General features: G+C 46.1%; 1 protein-coding gene across 1 annotated transcript; it reads left to right on the top strand.

Annotated features, from left to right (window-relative positions):
• Positions 1-7,314: 7,314 nt before the first annotated feature.
• LOC142198444 (uncharacterized) lies at positions 7,315-12,148 on the top strand. Its single transcript, XM_075269481.1, has 6 exons — positions 7,315-7,428; positions 9,039-9,395; positions 9,479-9,670; positions 9,778-10,023; positions 10,107-10,233; positions 11,116-12,148. The coding sequence occupies exons 1-6, from the start codon at positions 7,351-7,353 to the stop codon at positions 12,096-12,098; spliced, it is 1,983 nt and encodes a 660-aa protein (XP_075125582.1). The 5' UTR covers positions 7,315-7,350; the 3' UTR covers positions 12,099-12,148.
• Positions 12,149-20,716: the final 8,568 nt, after the last annotated feature.

Genomic DNA, 20,716 nt, shown 5'->3' with positions numbered 1-20,716 from the left:
CCTGTATTCTATGTGTCCCTCCTGTATTCTATGTGTCCCCCCCCTGTATTCTATGTGTCCCCCTGTATTCTATGTGTCCCCCCTGTATTCTATGTGTCCCCCCTGTATTCTATGTGTCCCCCCTGTATTCTATGTGTCCCCCCTGTATTCTATGTGTCCCCCCTGTATTCTATGTGTCCCCCTGTATTCTATGTGTCCCCCTGTATTCTATGTGTCCTCCCTGTATTCTATGTGTCCTCCCTGTATTCTATGTGTCCTCCTGTATTCTATGTGTCCTCCTGTATTCTATGTGTCCTTCCTGTATTCTATGTGTCCCCCCTGTATTCTATGTGTCCCCCTGTATTCTATGTGTCCCCCCCTGTATTCTATGTGTCCCCCCTGTATTCTATGTGTCCCCTCCTGTATTCTATGTGTCCCCCCTGTATTCTATGTGTCCCCCCCTGTATTCTATGTGTCCCCCCCTGTATTCTATGTGTCCTCCCTGTATTCTATGTGTTCCCCCTGTATTCTATGTGTCCTCCTGTATTCTATGTGTCCCCCCCTGTATTCTATGTGTCCTCCCTGTATTCTATGTGTCCCCCCCTGTATTCTATGTGTCCCCCCCTGTATTCTATGTGTCCTCCCTGTATTCTATGTGTCCCCCCTGTATACTATGTGTCCCCCCCTGTATTCTATGTGTCCCCCTGTATTCTATGTGTCCCCCCTGTATTCTATGTGTCCCCCCTGTATTCTATGTGTCCTCCTGTATTCTATGTGTCCTCCTGTATTCTATGTGTCCCCCCTGTATTCTATGTGTCCCCCCTGTATTCTATGTGTCCCCCCTGTATTCTATGTGTTCCCCTGTATTCTATGTGTCCTCCTGTATTCTATGTGTCCCCCCTGTATTCTATGTGTCCTCCTGTATTCTATGTTTCCCTCCTGTATTCTATGTGTCCTCCCTGTATTCTATGTGTCCCCTGTATTCTATGTGTCCCCTGTATTCTATGTGTCCCCCCCTGTATTCTATGTGTCCCCCCCTGTATTCTATGTGTCCCCCCCTGTATTCTATGTGTCCCCCCCTGTATTCTATGTGTCCCCCCTGTATTCTATGTGTCCTCCTGTATTCTATGTGTCCTCCCTGTATTCTTTGTGTCCCCCCTGTATTCTATGTGTCCCCCCTGTATTCTATGTGTCCCCCCCTGTATTCTATGTGTCCTCCCTGTATTCTATGTGTCCTCCCTGTATTCTATGTGTCCTCCTGTATTCTGTGTGTCCTCCCTGTATTCTATGTGTCCCCCTGTATTCTGTGTGTCCCCCCTGTATTCTGTGTGTCCTCCCTGTATTCTATGTGTCCCCCCTGTATTCTATGTGTCCCCCTGTATTCTGTGTGTCCCCCCTGTATTCTATGTGTCCCCCCTGTATTCTATGTGTCCCCCCTGTATTCTATGTGTCCCTCCTGTATTCTATGTGTCCCCCCTGTATTCTATGTGTCCCCCCTGTATTCTATGTGTCCCCCCTGTATTCTATGTGTCCCCCCTGTATTCTATGTGTCCCCCCTGTATTCTATGTGTCCCCCCTGTATTCTATGTGTCCCCCCTGTATTCTATGTGTCCCCCCTGTATTCTATGTGTCCCCCCTGTATTCTATTCTTTGACTGAGGTGCCAGAAGGGTTAATGCCTATGATCGGTGCGGGCACCGACTGTGGGCATTAGTGCATGGTGTCTGCTGTATGATATAGCAGACACCAGGCGACTATGGCAGCTGCCTAGATCACGGGCGGCCGTTATAGTTAATCACCCGGCATCCGCTGTACTAGCACGATGGATGTAAGTAAGGGGTTAAACAGTGGGGGTAGCTGGAGGGGGACAGGAAACTGAGAGCAACTAGAGGCGGACAGATCCAGCTACCCCCACTATTTAATGTCCTCCTTTAGTGATCCCCATTGTTTAATGTCCCCCTCCAGTTTTCCCCTTTTTAATGTTCCTCTTAATCCCCCCCAGTTTAATTTCCCCCCTTCATCTGCCCCAACATGATGCAGATGAGTTGAAACCTGTACATATCTCCTGCCGACCGGGACTGCAAGACATGACCCTGATTCTGAGAATGTCCTGCAGAATCCGGTAGGGTTGGGACGTATGCTATCGTACAATATTATACAAGAAACTTCCTGACCTGGCCCGTTGCCATGGAGATTCCTGCAGGCTCTGGTTCGGGGCTCATCGCTCCTCCTGCCTCAGACATCACTAGACGAGCCCTGATGGTGGAGCCTGGAGATGATCGCTCTGTGCCCCCCATTGTATTCAGCTCTATCGGCCTCCTCAGGACATAGACTTACAATGGAGACCGTGGGAGAAGATAAGATAAGATAATCCTTTACTAGTCCCACCATGTGGATATTCAGTGTGTTGCAGCAGCAGATAATACAATAATATATAACAGGATAGAACACAGACAAGCTCATAGCAACTAAGAAGAGAGGACTCCACTGTGTGGATTGATCTCCGCTCGGCCTGATGTAGATTATACAGCCTGACCGCGGTTGGGAGGAAGGATCTCCGATAGCTCCTTCCCACACTTTGAGCAGTGAAGCAGTCGGTCACTGACAGTACTGCCCAGTGCTATCACAGTCTCATACATGGGGTGGGATTTGTTCTCCAGCATGGAGTTTACCACGGACAGTATCCTTCTGTCACCCACCACCTGTACTGGGTCCAGGGGGCTCCCCAGGACAGAGCCGGCCCTCCTGATCAGCCTGACAAGTCTATTTCTATCCCTGGCTGGTATACTGCTCCCCCAGCAGGCCACACCGAAGAAGATGGAAAAGGCCCTAAAAAGTGGCCCCTCAGCCTCCTGAGCAGGTAGAGTCTGCTGTGGCCCTTTCTGTGCAGCACATCCAGGTGATCGGCACAGTCCAGCTTATTATTGAGGAGCACACCCAGGTACTTATAGGTCCTGACTATCTCAATGCATGTCCCTTGGATCTCCACCAGGATCGGAGCACTTCTCTGCGTACTGAAGTCCACCACCATCTCCTTGGTCTTCCCAGCATTAATCCTGAGGTGGTTCCGCTGACACCAGTCTACAAATTCCTGGCTTTAGTCTCTGTGGTCTTAGTCAGTGATGAGGCCTACTATAGCAGAGTCATCGGAGGACTTCTGAAAGTAACAGCTGGATGAGTTGCACCTAAAGTCAGCAGTGTACAGAGTGAAGAGGAATGGGGCAATAACTGTACCTTGTGGTGCCCCCATACTACAGATCCCAGTGTTCGAGACACAGCCTCGGGCTCTCACATACTGAGGGCGGTCTGTGAGGTAGTCTAGGATCCAGTTGGACAAGTGATGGTCCACACCACCAAGGTCCAACTTGTCCCTCAGTAGCCCTGGCTGAATGGTGGTAAAAGCTCCGGAGAAATCAAAGATTGTTAAAGCGTTTTGTGAAGAAGGTGGATGATGGCGTCATCCACTCCAATTCCTGGCTTTCTAGGACAGGGGTCGGCAACCTCTTGGCACATGTGGCATATTTTGCTGACACTGGACCTTCGTGTATTAAATAAAGACGGAGCGTTCATTCAGTTCTCTGCTAGAGCTGAGGTACATGACGCTCCCCATGACTTCTCTGCCCACCCTCACATCAATCTGTCTCTCCACAACCTGTGGCTGTCACTGAGACCTGGATTACACAGTCTGACACCACGTCCCCTACTGCTACTCTCTGTTATGTGGGTCTTCAATTTTCGCACACCCATAGACAGGATGGATGGATAGATAGATAGATAGATAGATAGATAGATAGATAGAAGAACACCGACCACTCCATCTTCCCTATCACCACAATGCACTTTTCAGGTCATTCCTCCTGTACCATCGCTCTCCTTCCCCTTTTGAGGTCCACACTATCAGACTTTTCCGCCCTTTCTCCCTGCGTATAGCTGTCATCTACCACCCCCCTGTCTGACCCTACCAGTTCTTAGATCATTGTAATTCATGGCTTCCGAACTTCCTATCCTGCGGTATTTCTTCCTCATTTTGGGTGATTTTAACATTCCCATAACCCCCTGGTCTCCCCATCTGCCTCTCGACCTCCATCACTAACCGCCTCTCAGTTTATGACTTCTCCCACACACAGATGGTAATATCCTAGATCTGATCTTCTTACAGCTCGGTTCTGTCTCTGACTTTACTAACCCTCGCCTACCAATATCCGTTGTATAGGGAAAGTAGCTTGATAGGAGCAATGGAGCAGACCCAACCAATCAGAGACAGGGACACAAAGTCAGGTGGAAATCAGGTTTATTTGGAAAAAATTAAATAAACCTTCACATCAGGCACAAAATAAGCAAAATAAAATCCAGCCTTAACTTCAGACGAAGCAAAACCCCGCTCGTCCAAACACTCACTAAACAGTAACAAAATACTAACTATAGGTTTGGCTTACTACCTGCCACACGAACAAACAAAACATCACAGTTCTGTCTCACCAGACTCTCAGTATTTTCAGGACAGACCCCGGCACCTCCTCTCCTCCCAGGATCTGCCCTGAAGTGAAGGCTCTGCGGCCTTTTATGGCTGGGTACCGAGCCTATGACCCACACCTGGGCTGCAGCTTATTCAAGAACCTCCCTGGACCACACATATGACAGGAATCTGGGGGAGATATACCGTGACTCCAGCACTCTGCATGTAGGCTGTAAACACTTTGCACCCCTAAGACGCGCTACAGTCCTTACGGTCTCCCAACTCTTCTATCTCCTGTCCTGATCTGGCCACCAAAAGCTACAATGAGACTCTCAACGCCACCCTGGATAATGTAGCACCCTTGACCATCCGAAAATCTCATCACAGTCATCGGCAACCTTGGCACTTTGCCCAAACACGTTTTCTTTAGCAATTCTAATGTGAAAATCTCACATGTGCAGATATCCCGTCACACCTCTGTCCCCTCTCTTTCTTCTGGAATCTTTCCCTCCTCCTACAAACCTGCTGTCATATCCCCACTGCTGTAGAAACCCTCCCTGAGCCGTCCTGTGCTGCTGACTACCGACCTGTCTCTAACCTCCCCTCATCTCTGATCTCCTGGAGCGCTCAGTCTATTCCCTCCGATCCGCTATCTCTCTGATAACTTTCTTACAATCTGGTTTTCGTGCTCTGCACTCTACAGAAACGACCCCTACCAAAGTCTCCAACGATCTCTTGATGACTAAATCTGAAGGTCACTATTCACTACTGATTCTTCTGGATCTCTCAGCAGCATCTGGCACTGCTGACCACCAACCGTCTCCTCCTCACTGCGCTCCGCTCTATTGGTCCCTACGTTATCTCTTTGTTTTCTTCTTTTTGACGGCTCATTCAGTCTATCATCCGCTGGTGCTATTTCTTCTTCTCGGCCCCTTGTGGTTATAATTCCTCAGGGCTCGGTCCTAGGCCCCCTGCTCTTCTCTCTCTACACAGCCCCCATTGGACAAACCATCAGCAGATTTGGCTCCTGGTACCATCTTTATGCTGATGACACCCAGCTATATACCTCATCTATATACCCCTGCACTAATACAGAACCCCAGTGACTGTCTCTGCTGTCTCTTACATCATGTCTTCTCTTTCTTGTGATGTAACCCTGATCTCTCCATTTCTGTCTCTTACTATTACACTGAGGTGACATGCCCGCTGTCTGAGGATTGCATGTGCCTCAGATCTCACCTGTACCCCATATACTCACACACTTGCACGCTCCTGTCACCTGATTGTTCCACCGATTCTCTCTCATCTTGACTATTACAATTCTAATTGTTCTTCCTATTACTAACCTCTCCCCACTACAATCTGTCCTGAATGCGGCCGTCAGACCCTGTCACTCCGGTACACAGATACATCTACCTTGTGTCAGTCTGTATTGGTTGCCCGTCTATCACAGAATACAATATACAATGATCATACTCGCCCACAAATCCATCCATAGCGCTGCACCCCCTATATCTCCTCTCTGGTCACTGTCTACCGTCCTAATCGTCCTCTCCAGTCTGCCAATGACCTTAGACTTGCGTCCTCTGTTATCCGAACATCCCTCTCCCGTCTCCAAGACTTTTCTGGAGCTGCACCAGTGCTCTGGAATGTTCTACCCTGGACAATCCGATTAATCCCCAACTACAGCAAAAACTAGCAAACAAGTCCTCTGACCTCTTGTGTCCCCCTATCACCTCATAGATTGTAAGCTCTTCTGTCTAGGCCCTCACTCCTATTGTTTGATATATTTACTTCTTTGTCACATTGTAGTGTCGCATCTCTCCATGTGTCCTCTGATTTGTAAAGTGCTACAGCGGTGGTGCTATATAAATAAAATTATTAACAGGGCCACAGCAGGCTCTACCTTTTGGTTCTACCAGGGCCTTTGGAGTCCAGGGGCCACTTCTTAGGGCCTTTTCATCTTTGTGGAGGCATCAGCCATCTTCTTCGGTGTGGCCTGCTGGGGGCGCTGTATACCAGCCAGGGACAGAAATAGATTTGACAGGCTGATTAGAAGGGCCGGCTCTGTCCTGTCCAATATAGGTGGTGGGTGACAGAAGGACACTGCCCGTGGTGAGCTCCATGCTGGAGAACAACTCCCACCTCATACAAGACCGTGACATCACTGGGCAGTAGGAGAAGGAAAATGGGCTGTAGCTTACCGCTTAGTGTAGGTATTTCAGAGGTGCCAAACCAAACCTCCGGACCCAGGAGGTGGATAATCCAAACGTGATGAAGAGAGATGACGGCTTGCAACACTCTTGTAAAATTTTACAAGAGTGTTGCAAGCCGTCATCTCTCTTCATCACTGGGCAGTCCTGTCAGCGACCCACTGCTTCACCCCAAGTGTGAGAAGAAGCTATCGGAGATCCTTCCTCCCAACCACGGTCAGACTGTATAATCTACATCAGGCCGAGCGCAGACACTCCGCACAGAGAACTAAATGGTCCTGAAGATGTGATATCAGCAAAGATGGAACGTCACACGTCAGATGTGCAAAGTGTAGATTTTTATTGCGTAGAGCAGAGCTCTGCTCTGCTCTACGCAATACAAATCTACACTTTGCTCATCTGACGTGTGACGTTCCATCTTTGCTGAAATTTTGGGTTGGGACCCTACGATCACACTTATTCATCATCTCCATCTTTGCATCCCTCTACTACGAAGATGTGATATCCTTCCTATGATCTTCTTTACCTTTTATCTATAACACACTGAATTTCCCCAAGATGGATCTTGTTCTTGTTCTTGTTCTTCTTCTCCTCCTCGATAATTTCGGGCCCCTCCTCTCTCCTGCACTACTAGATCCTCCAGCTCATCCAGTTTCCTCCTCTTCTCCTCCAGACGCTCCTTCTCCTGAATGACCCACCAAGGATGGACAAGGACAGGACTGAGATCACCAGAAGAATATTAGACTTCACCTTGGAGATCATCTCCCTGCTGAGCGGAGAGGTATCTGTACTACATTTCTATCATGTATCTGCTGAGCGGAGAGGTATCTGTACTACATTTCTATTATCTATCTGCTGAGCGGAGAGGTATCTGTACTACATTTCTATTATCTATCTGCTGAGCGGAGAGGTATCTGTACTACATTTCTATCATCTATCTGCTGAGCGGAGAGGTATCTGTACTACATTTCTATCATCTCCCTGCTGAGCGGAGAGGTATCTGTACTACATTTCTATTATCTATCTGCTGAGCGGAGAGGTATCTGTACTACATTTCTATTATCTATCTGCTGAGCGGAGAGGTATCTGTACTACATTTCTATCATCTATCTGCTGAGCGGAGAGGTATCTGTACTACATTTCTATCATCTATCTGCTGAGCGGAGAGGTATCTGTACTACATTTCTATCATCTATCTGCTGAGCGGAGAGGTATCTGTACTACATTTCTATTATCTATCTGCTGAGCGGAGAGGTATCTGTACTACATTTCTATCATCTATCTGCTGAGCGGAGAGGTATCTGTACATTTCTATCATCTATCTGCTGAGCGGAGAGGTATCTGTACTACATTTCTATCATCTATCTGCTGAGCGGAGAGGTATCTGTACTACATTTCTATCATCTATCTGCTGAGCGGAGAGGTATCTGTACTACATTTCTATCATCTATCTGCTGAGCGGAGAGGTATCTGTACTACATTTCTATCATCTATCTGCTGAGCGGAGAGGTATCTGTACTACATTTCTATCATCTATCTGCTGAGCGGAGAGGTATCTGTACTACATTTCTATCATCTATCTGCTGAGCGGAGAGGTATCTGTACTACATTTCTATCATCTATCTGCTGAGCGGAGAGGTATCTGTACTACATTTCTATCATCTATCTGCTGAGCGGAGAGGTATCTGTACTACATTTCTATCATCTATCTGCTGAGCGGAGAGGTATCTGTACTACATTTCTATCATCTATCTGCTGAGCGGAGAGGTATCCGTACTACATTTCTATCATCTATCTGCTGAGCGGAGAGGTATCTGTACTACATTTCTATCATCTATCTGCTGAGCGGAGAGGTATCCGTACTACATTTCTATCATCTCCCTACTGAGCGGAGAGGTATCTGTACTACATTTCTATCATTACTGTAAGAGCAGTGAGACTATGGACTGGATCTCTGGAGTGTAAGGGCTCGTTCACGTGGGGTAAGATGGGGCGGATTCTGATGCCGAATCCACCTAAGAATCCGCCCCCCCCCCCCCCCCCCCCGTCACAATAGAGGTCTATGTAGACCGCTAGCCTTCTTTTTTACGTGAGCGGTATGTTCCGGCTCACGGAAAAAATAAACAAGGTGTCCTTACTTCAGGCGGATTCCGAGGCTGAGTCAGCCCCGGCATTCTCCTCGCGACAGTACGGTCTGGACTAGGCCCATTCATCTGAGCCTACGCCGGAGCGGGAAGCCACGACTGTCGGAAGCAGGCAGGCACATTTTGGACCAATCCAGATTATAGTCAGTAGATTACTGGAGATTGGGGGATGGTCCAGGGACTTATTCTGATTGTCAGATTTGAGGTCAGGAAGGATTTATAGCCCTAATTGTCTCTCCATACACAGGAATACTCACTGGTGAAGAAGACATCGGGGGACTGTGTGACCTCCAGCAGCCGGGGCCCCATCACAGAGCCAGGAGGAGGAGGGATCAGGAGCCGGGGCCCCATCACAGAGCCAGGAGGAGGAGGGAGCAGCAGCCGGGGCCCCATCACAGAGCCAGGAGGAGGAGGGAGCAGGAGCCGGGGCCCCATCACAGAGCCAGGAGGAGGAGGGAGCAGGAGCCGGGGCCCCATCACAGAGCCAGGAGGAGGAGGGAGCAGGAGCCGGGGCCCCATCACAGCCCCTCCCCCTCTCTCCCTGATACATGAGCAGAAGATTCTAGAACTCACCAACAAGATGCTGGAGCTGCTGACTGGAGAGGTGACACTGCTGGGAATGCTGGGAAATTCTCCAGTAACAGCACTGGAGGGGGAGGGGTGATGACTGTATCATTGTGTTGTCAGGTTCCTATAAGGTGTCAGGATGTCGCTGTCTATTTCTCCATGGAGGAGTGGGAGTATTTAGAAGGACACGAGGATCGGTACAAGGAGGTGATGATGGAGGATCGCTCATCAGGAATGGACAAGGACAGAAATGACATGACTAGTAGGATATTGGAGCTCACCCTGGAGATTACGGATATTCTATCTGGAGAGGTGAGAGCTTCTCGTCCTTCTTATCACTATTAATATAACAGGTAATGACTGGACGGGTGAAGGAGTCTTAGAATCTTTATAGTAATCTGTAGTCTCTCCATACACAGGAATACATGGTAGTAACCAAGGCGTCTGGTGAGTGTGAGGCACCCCGTGTGTCAGGAGGAGGGAGCAGGAGCCGGGGCCCCATCACAGAGCCAGGAGGAGGAGGGAGCCGGGGCCCCATCACAGAGCCAGGAGGAGGAGGGAGCAGGAGCCGGGGCCCCATCACAGCCCCTCCCCCTCTCTCCCTGATCCATGAGCAGAAGATTCTAGAACTCACCAACAAGATGCTGGAGCTGCTGACTGGAGAGGTGACACTGCTGGGAATGCTGGGAAATTCTCCAGTAACAGCACTGGAGGGGGAGGGATGATGACTGTATCATTGTGTTGTCAGGTTCCTATAAGGTGTCAGGATGTCGCTGTCTATTTCTCCATGGAGGAGTGGGAGTATTTAGAAGGACACGAGGATCGGTACAAGGAGGTGATGATGGAGGACCCCCGGCCCCCCCGGACATCACATGGTAAGAGGAGATATATATATTATATACAGACCCCCGGCCCCCCCCGGACATCACATGGTAAGGACAGATATATATATTATATACAGACCCCCGGCCCCCCCCCCCCCCGGACATCACATGGTAAGAGGAGATATATATATTATATACAGACCCCCGGCCCCCCCGGACATCACATGGTAAGTATAGACTATATACTGTATATATACGGGCACGGGCTGGCACTAATATCTGTAGTAACCTGTTGCGGGGTTGGACTTACATGTACATTATAGTGTCAGGTGGGTATACAGAGGGGATCGGGCTGAGCCTGCCCCGTATACTCCGGTCCTGGCTGGATTATACGGCCGACATTCACTGGCACTTTTTGCCATTGGGACGCGCTCTGATAATGTAACTCCTCGGATACCGCGGTCCGTTGTGACAGCGACGTCTTCTCTGTGCTCCAATAACTCACATCTGGCAATGTCTGAGGTAATAAGAGATAAATGGTTCTGTCCGGTGACTCCCCCGATGGGAAATATCACAGAATCACCGACTGTTGTATTATTCACCTCCTATATAATATATACAGCCTGTATATAGTCACTCACTCTCACTGTATTTCTATAGTGCTCACAATGTTTCCAGAACATTGTTAAAGTGAACAATCCCTTTAAATTTCTAACATTTCTTAGGTGATATTTCTGGTGTGACCGCTTATTTTGCTGTGTGGGAATAGGAAAATATTAGTATATGAGACAGTGTATTCTACCCACGTGGAAGGGCCGGTGACCATAAAAGTAATGTCTCTGTATCTCTGGGTTATATCACTGATACATTATAAACTTCTCCTCTGCCTGTGTGTTTCCAGCCTAATCATTAAACCTATTTCTAATCCTACAGAAAATCCCAGTGCGATCTCTGATGGAGACTTTATAATATTAATAATTGATAAAGAAGATGAAGATATGATGGAGCGCTCCTCAGGGGAAAACCTCATTACCCCTAATGTACATCCAGGACGTCACAGTACAGATCCATCATATAATCCCCCGAATCATGAGGAACCTTCTCACCAACCACAGATTGTGACCACAAGTACCAGGAAGAAAGTGGGGAAAAGGCATCAATGTGATGAATGTGGAAAAGATTTTGCACAAAGAGCAAATCTCATTACACACAAAAAAATTCACACAGGAGAGAAGCCATATTCATGTTCAGAATGTGGGAAATGTTTTACAGATAAGCAATATCTTGTATTACATGAGAGAATTCACACAGGAGAGAAGCCATATTCATGTTCAGTATGTGGAAAGTGCTTTAGTCAGAAAGGACAACTTGTGAAACATGAGAGAAGTCACACAGGAGAGAAGCCATATTCATGTTCAGAATGTGGGAAATGTTTTGCACAGAAATCGAGTCTTGTTGTACATGGTAGAAGCCACACAGGAGAGAAACCTTTTTCATGTTCAGATTGTGGGAAATGTTTTACGGAAAGTAAACGTCTCCTTGCGCATCGGAAAAGTCACACAGGAGAGAAGCCATATTCGTGTTCAGAATGTGGCAAATGCTTTACTACAAAAGGAAATCTTGTTACACATGAGAAACTTCACACCGGAGTAAAGCCATTTAAATGTTTAGTATGTGGGAAATGTTTTCCGGAAAGTAAACGTCTCCTTTCACATCAGAAAAGTCACACAGGAGAGAAGCCATATTCGTGTTCAGAATGTGGGAAATGCTTTAGTACTAAAGGAAATCTTGTTGTACATGAGAGACTTCACACAGGAGAGAAGCCATATTCATGTTCAGAATGTGGAAAGTTTTTTAATAATAAAATAAATCTCATTAAACATTTGAAAATTCACACAGGAGAGAAGCCAAATTGATGATGTGTGTGAACTGCCAGATGTCATAGTAATGTGTCCTAAGCCAGACTGCGGTGTTTAATACTCTTTGCGATAAGGTGTGTGTGTATGTATATATATATATATATATATATATATATATATATATAATCTATATTATACTGTACAAGGTTTCAGAGAACTCAAGTACAGCTACACTGATGGTCCAAGAGAAGTCTTTACTCGCCTGCAAGACTTATATATGAAATAGATGAAACCAGACACCAAGATGACTGAACAGATCAGTGAAGCGATCGTACTTGAACAGTTTCTACAAATTCTTCCAGCAGGTCTGCAACTGGCCCAGCCAAACCATTCAGCCAAACCCCTCTCTGGGGGAGGGGATCAAAAATCTAGAGGTCCATTAAAAATCAGCACCAGTGAAAAAATGTGCTATATTTGTCAAGAAAAGGGACACATAGCTAAATTTTGCCCCAGGAAAAGCACTAAAGGCCCAAAGTCTGCCAATCCAAATTAATGGACAGACCGTGGACACTTTGCTGGATTCTGGTAGTAAACTAAGTTAGGTAAAGGGGGATCTAATAACTCAGAAGAAGGACAAGCCTCGTCTTAAGGAGGGAGGAGTGTGAAGAGGTGAAATGTTTTATGTTTCCATGTGATTTCCTCTATGTAACCTTAGTGGTGGTCCAGGAGTCCCAGGTCTGCTAATATCTCTGTGCGGATGTTCTATTCCCGCTTCTTATTTCTTTCTTGGCCTCCTAATCTCTATTTTCTCCTCTTTCTGGTCTTACCGTCTGGGAACAATGGATCAAAACTAAGGAAATGGTCGCAACAACAGAAGTGGTGGAGCAGGGTCAGGGGGTGTCTGTGTCTGCCCGGACCTTATAAGAGACAAGTCTGCAAAAACTCCAGTGTTATATAGAGAAAACTGCAGAGGATTATGGGAAATGTCTATGGTATAAAAGGATTCCATTAGTCAGCAAGCTGGGGGTTGGTGGAGGTGACATGGTGGAAAGTCTGTGGGACTGCAGCAGCCTGAGGTGCAAGGTTTTTGTTTTACACAATATGGAGATTTTCTGATTATTTTTTTTTTGTCAAAATTGGACTTCTTAAAATAAACTCTGTTGAACTTCATTTCATCAATCAAGGTCTGATTGTTTCACAAGGAGACTTATAAAAATCTCGGAAGGATGGAGAGAGAAATGATAGATCTAGAAGAAAGATAAATCCTAGATAATATTAGAATGGTTGGTTTCAGGAAGGTCCAAAGGGGACAATTGTGCGGCCTTTATTCAAGAGAGGCTGGAAAACAATAGTGGGACCGATAATCTGTCCAGGTTTCTTGTGGTAGAGCGTGCTGATAGGCTACCTAATAAAGGGAGACCAAATGGAGCTCCATTACTCCATATTATGGCAAAGTTTGTGACCGTCAGTGTCTTCTATTGAAGTAAAAATATAATTGAGTAACTGTAGAAAAAAACAACCAAAAATGACCCATTAGTGGGTGGACATGGAGAACCAAGTAGTGACAACTTACAGAGTTTCAAGAAAGAATTGTTACACGCCATCAGTGTGCCTAACCTGTCAGCTGAAAGAGCTGGACTATCTTCCAAATCTGATCACGCGGTATGAAATATAAAGATGGAGTCCTCAGTAGTTGATCCCTTTCTAATGGCTAACAAGAATGATGAGAGATTGCAGAAGGTTCCAGGACTACTCGGCCTCTTCATCAGGCTGGTATCCCACCATTTCTGAAGGCATGCATATTTATACACAAAAGGACACAGGAATAAAGTGTTCGGTGCGACCGGTGATGGAAAGCGGAACACACAAACAGATCAGTTCCCAGGATGAGTTTTATGATCCCTTTGGTTAGTGATGTGATGCCTAACTCTTGTAGAAGGACATAAATCCATGCAACAAATTTCACCCGCTCTGGAATGCGTCAGAATGGTCCTGAGTTTATACTTCCATATTCTTCTGTCTCTCTTAGATTTGAAATTCCCCCTTAAAACCACAATCTTCATGTCATTGATGATATTATGGTTTTGATTGCAGAAGTGTTTTGGTCCCGGGAGGTCCATTCTCTGCTCTGTGGTCATGTGACGGTGCGAGTTCACCCTCATCCTAAGTGTCTGTCCTGTCTCTCCTACATAAAGGCCCTCTGTAGGACACTTGGTACATAATATTACATACCCCACATTAGGTGGCTGCAGGTGAAGGTACCTGGGATCTTGTTGTCCTGATTGGAGTTGGGGATCTTTATCTTGTTGGTGGTCAATATGTGCGGGCAGGTCTTGCACGGAAATGTTCCTGTGTTAGTTGGAGGTGACAGTGAGCTGCTAATAACCATATTCCTGAGGTTTGGTGGCTGTCTGTAGCACAGGAGAGGGGGGTCTGGAAATATGGATGTTACACGGTTGTCTTTTTGCAGTAGTGGATGTAATTTGCGTGTGATTCCTCTCAGCGTCTCCAGGTGGGGGTTATATGTGACGACCAGGGGAACCTGATTGTTTTCCTGTTTGGTATTGTACTTTAATAACTCCGATCTTGGTATTCTTGTGGCCCTGGTGATTTGGTTTTCAGTAGTTCTTGGATGGTAACCCTGCCTCAAGAATGTGTTTTTGAGGCCCCCAATGTGCTTGTCTCTATCTGCAGGGTCTGAATATATGTGATGGTATCTGATGGCCTGGCTGTAGACAATGGAGTTCTTTATGTGTTTCGGATGAAAGCTATCCTATCTTAGGTAGGTTAGTCGGTCAATCTGCTTCCGATACAGCGATGTCTCCATTTTGTTATCTTGTAGCTTGATGACTGTGTCCAGGAAGTTTATTTCAGAGAAGGAGTGATTGAGCATCAGGTTGATGGTGGGATGGAACTGGTGGAATTGTTTATGGAAGGTTTTCAGCTGTTGTTCAGACTCAGTCCAAATGATCAGGATATCGTCAATAAAGCGATAGTAGGCCAGAGGTGTTAGAGTAATTATCGGTTAATCAGATCTTACCTAGATTGTCTAGTCAGATTGTCACCGGTGACAAAGACAGACAGACATGCTGATCTTTTTTTTTTTTTTTTTAAATGTAGATTGTGAGCCCCACATAGAGCTCACAATGTACATTTTTCCCTATCAGTATGTCTTTTTTGGAATATGGGATGGAAATCCATGCAAACACGGGGAGAACATACAAACTCCTTGCAGATGTTTTTTTTTTTTTTGTCCTTGGCGGGATTTGAACACCAGGACTCCAGCGCTACAAGGCTGCAGTGCTAACCACTGAGCCACCGTGTGGCCCCTAGACATGCTGATCTTTTTGGTGGTGTCTGGACAGAGTGGGCGGGGCTCTATGAAGCTCCACCTAGAGACCATTTACTTTATAAGCTTGAATACACAGAGTACATTGATCGAGGTATGACTAGTCATTGGCAGCTAATCAAGATGCTCCAATAACAATTCTGAGAAATTAGGCAAAAATACAGAATAACCCTTGTGGGCTGACATGACTCTTTCTATGGTCACATTGAATGAAATAATAATATCTGGTCTCCTAAATAAGATAAGATAATTCTTTAATAGTCCCACAGTGGGGAAATTAAATAGGACAAGGTTCAAGATTACAAACTGGACAAGATGTCTGGTGTATCCGTATCATCAGTAGCCATATTATACTACAATGGAGACTGAAACCTTGCTTCAGACTTTTCTCCTATAAGAATATGAGTGCATATATAAAGGACTGAGAATCCCTCTGACACCTCCCCCCCTTTTTATCACTTTTATACAAGTCACATGGACAATTCCTGACTCCCTTCACTCAGTCTTCTCCAGGATAGTGACATAGAGCCCCCGACTTAACCAAAGTGTGTGAATACTAACCCCACAGATTGAGCGATGCCGGCACCCATCCAGATGACCCCACTACTTCTATCCTTCTATCTAAAATGCTAATTGTCCATGGTACCCATACAAAAATGATGAAAACTAAGGGAAGAAGAAGTTAATCTTATTGAATCATTGCATTATAATTACCATGGAGGTTATATAATAACTGAAAATATAGTAGAGTATACAATATGTGTATTATGGAAAGTCCATTATATGGTGAATAGCAGCAACAACCTGTTACCACACAGGCAGGCCCAAAGCCTGTACTAGCAGTAACAGGCTATTACTACTAGCACAGGCTTCGGGCCTGTATGTTACTGCTAGCGCAGGCTTCAGGCTTATATCATAATATCCCAGACCACGTGACGTCTGGGCATTACCATATAGGCCCGAAGCCTCCTAGGATTAACATCGGATCCTGGAGAGGTAAGTAACAGTGTTTATTATGTTCCCTTACCTCCCCTGGGGCTCCGATTATTAGTCAGTCTGAAAAGACCCCTGAGTATAATAATAGCGGTAGTGGGCTCGCGGCCTGGACCTGCTCACAGCCGCCCCTGCGGCCTAAAGTAGAAGGGGAAGTGGGGGTGGCAGTGAGTAGACAGGGGAAGGTAGGTAAATAGGCCGCTACCTGCTGGGGATACTCCAGCAAGTAGTGGCCAATTATAGAACAAACATACAAACAAAAAAAGGTCTGATACTTACTGACCTCGCTGATCCTCCCGCGCCACCTCCTCTTCATCCGGCAATATGATGTCTGCGTTTCAGTGCAGGCGCCGTCATCTTGTCTCCAAGATGGCGCCGCATGAGTGGCTGCCTCGATACAGAGCTCCGAACTGAGAGCAACCTTTATCTTTCCTTTTCACTCTTTTTGTCTGCATCTTCAAGAATCCTCTACTCAAGCAAACTAGCATTATGAATTAGCAACTATAAATCGAATGGAAGACCCTGTGGAGTATCTTGTTCCTTTTATTTCTATTGTTTCTATTGATAAAGCATGGGCAAGACTCAAGACCTGATCAGCTGCAGCTAAAGACAGCATGGTCACCATGCGGCATGGAGGAGAAACCTGCATGGATGTGTGGACTTCTTCTTTCAAGGAGATGATTTTTGGCGTCTATTGCTGATGTGTGAAGATGCTACAGCTGACTGGTATTTCTTTCTATTACTGTGGACACGTGGGACTCTGCTACAGCCTGGGAACCTACCATCACCCACCTACCCCATGAGCTTATGGAAGCTTGGCAAGTGAGCAGCACTCTGTCTACCTGGATGGCTTCAGACTTCTTTGGGCAGTAGAACACAGTGGTAAGAAGAAAGGAGGAGGAGGAGGGCTTGTGATGAAGGACATTTGGGGCATTTTTTTGTGATTAATGGACAATAGTGCTGATACAAGACACCAAACTATCAGCTGTGAGCAGGAGATCTCACTACCTACCGAAGGAACCATCACATGTTATCGTGATAGCTGCATATGTCCCCCACCTCTGCAAAAAAATACAATAAAAACGTTTCTGCCTGTTATATCTACATGCTGTGATCCCCCTTCTTGTGTCCTCCAACCGCGGTCGGGCTGTATTATCAACATCACTTCACACAGAGAACTAAATGATCCTGCAGTGTGTCTGTGTTTCTTTATTTTTAGTTGCTATGATTCCTAGGATTTCTCTATCTGCCATGAGCTTGTATGTGTTTTCTCTCTTGTTATATACTACTGGACCATCTATGAAACTGTATCACTGAAATTTCTCCTGCGCTAGGAGGGTGCTACCCGAGGCTATCGCCTCACCTCGCCTCATTAGAGGTGCGGTGCTGGCAACCATCCAAACTCAGGCACTTACTCAATTCGAGTCTGATAACACAGCTTGCTCTTCCTAGTTGAGTCAGTACAGCCTGGTCAACCATTAACCATCCTCTGCTAAGAGAACAAGGTAAACAGTCACTGATGAACATGTGATACAATTCAATCCCTTAAAGCAATATACAATAATACCAGAACATACAAAGGACAGACGGAGGACGCAAGAAAGAAAGACGTATATCAGAATATACAATCCCCCTGGGGTGGAGGCCTTGTGGTCCCTCCAATGGAGTGATAGGAACAGTACCCTCTACCAAAGGAAAGCACAGCAGGGCATTGCCCTCACTAACCTAGGATATAAGCCTTCCTCTGACAGCACCCCCCCCTATTCCAATCCAACAAAGAGTTAATTGGCATCCCGGGTTACGGCACCAGAAATGTTAAGAGTAATTAACTGGGTTTTACCAGGTAGATTGTATGGTCAGATTGTCACCGGTGACACAGACAGACAGACATGATGACCATTTATTTTATTAACTTGAATACACAGAGTACATTGATCAGTATGACTAGTCATTGGCATCTAATCAAGTTGCTCAATTAACAATTCTGAGAAATTAGGCAGAAATACTTGTCAGAATAACCCTTGTGGGTCGCCGTGACCTCCATCAACGTACTCTGTGTCTTCAAACTTATGAAATAATCGGTCTGGAGAATATTCTGATATATTTCTTCCTTTCTTGCATCCTCCGTCTGTCCTTTGTATGTTCTGGTATTATTGTATATTGCTTTAAGGGATTGAATTGTATCACATGTTGATCAGCGACTGTTTAGCTTGTTCTGTTAGCAGAGGATGGTTAATGGTTGACTAGGCTGTACTGACTCAACTAGGAAGAGCGAGCTGTGTTATCAGACTGGAATGGACGGTTGCCAATAGTTGATGTACACAGCCGTGTAATACAAGTTTTACTAACTGAATTGCTGCTATTGTTCTTCTCTTTCCCTTTGACTTTATTTGCATCTATAGTTTATTTGGTGACAATCTGACAATACAATCTACCTGGTAAGACCCGATTGACCGATTACTCTAATAGAAGCCTGGTGGTGCAGGTGGATAGGAAGTCACTCTCCAGCTTGGCCATGAAGAGATTAGCGTACTGTGGCACCATTTTGCTCCCCATTGCGGTGCCGGTCTGCTGTAGGTAGATGCAGTCACCAAAAGAAAAGTAATTGTGGGTGAGGATGAATTTTGGGAGTTTCACCACCGATTCAGCATTCATACCTCGCTTTTCCATGAATACCTGTCAGGCGTTTACACCGTCCTGGTGTGGGATGTTGGCGTACAAAGATTCTACATCCATGGTGGCCAGGATGGTTCCATCTGGGAGGGGACCTATAGTGGATAGTATATATAATAGGTCTGTGGTGTCCTGTAGGTAGCTGGCTGTATCCTTCACTAAAGGTTTAAGAGTCCCCTCCCCCCATCCAGAAATTTGCTCAGTGAGGGTGCCCACACATGAAATAATCTGTTTCCCTGGATTCTTATATTTGTGCAATTTTGGAAGTATATAAAAAGTCCCTGTCCTTGGGCTTGCTGGTATGAGGCCACTTAGGCTTTTGGCTCCATCAGATAGGCCAGAGATCACCTTTTTTAGTTTTTTGGAGTATTCCACTGTGGGGTCTGAATCCAATTTGGAGTAATAGTGTGTGTCAGTCTAAACCTGACAACCTGGACCATCACTCACACACAGATTTGGAAACATCGAACTGTGTCATCAATCTCTCTGCTTATGAACCAACCAAAGCAGAACTTGGGGTACGTTCTAGAGGACTTCCATTTCGTTCTTCTAAAGCCCTGGATAAAATAGATCTGTGCAGTGACGTGGAGGAATACTTCAGGAGACTGCGCCTGAGAGAATACTTTCATGACACAGAGGAAACGCACCCTACCCCTGCAGAGGGTCTAACCTTGGCAAAAAAGGAGACATCTGATTGGACACCTCCAACTGGACGTAATGACCATCTGGATAATTACATGGAGTGTTTCAGACACATATTCAAATCCTCTATCCTGGACACCGACAAAAGACCTCTGTCTACCATCAGTGTCCAGGAGAGGAGGGACGTACAATCCCTGAGAAATAACAGAGACCTCATCATTAAACCAGCAGACAAAGGTGGTGCCATAGTCATGATGAACACATCAGACTACATACAGGAAGTACATAGACAACTGACTGACACACACTATTACACAGACAACTGACTGATATGCACGATTACTCTAAATTGGATACAGAGCCTACAGAGGAATACTCAGAAAGGTACAGCAATACGGAGCAAAATGGCGCCACAGTACGCTAATCTCTTCATGGTCAAGCTTGTGAGTGACTTCCTATCCACCTGCACCACCAGGCCTTTGGCCTACTACCGTTTCATTGACGATATCCTAATCGTTTGGACTGGGTCTGAACAACAGCTGAAAACCTTCCATGAACAATTCAACCAGTTCCATCCCACCATCAACCTGACGCTCAATCACTCCTTCTCCTAAATAAACTTCCTAGACACAGTCATCAAGATACATGACAACAAAGTTGAGACATCGCTGTATCGGAAGTTGACTGACCACCCAACCTAGCTAAGATGGGATAGCTTTCATCCTAAACACATAAAGAACTCCATTGTCCACAGCCAGGCCATCAGATACCATCGCATATGTTCAGACCCTGCAGATAGAGACAAACACCTTGGAAGCCTCATAAACACATTCTTGAGGCAGGGTTACCATCCAAGAACAACTGCTAACTAGAGATGAGTGAACACTGTTTGGATCAGCCGTTCCGAACAGCACGCTCCAATAGAAATGAATGGCGACCGGCCGCCGACAAAGTGTATGTGCCAGGTGCTTCCATTCAGTTCTATGGGAGCGTGCTGTTCAGAACGGCTGAGCCGAAC

Source organism: Leptodactylus fuscus, chromosome 3, assembly GCF_031893055.1.
Source record: "Leptodactylus fuscus isolate aLepFus1 chromosome 3, aLepFus1.hap2, whole genome shotgun sequence".
Classification (NCBI taxonomy): Eukaryota; Metazoa; Chordata; class Amphibia; order Anura; family Leptodactylidae; genus Leptodactylus; species Leptodactylus fuscus.
Note: the sequence above shows the minus strand (reverse complement) of the source record. Positions and strands in the feature narration are given on the sequence as shown.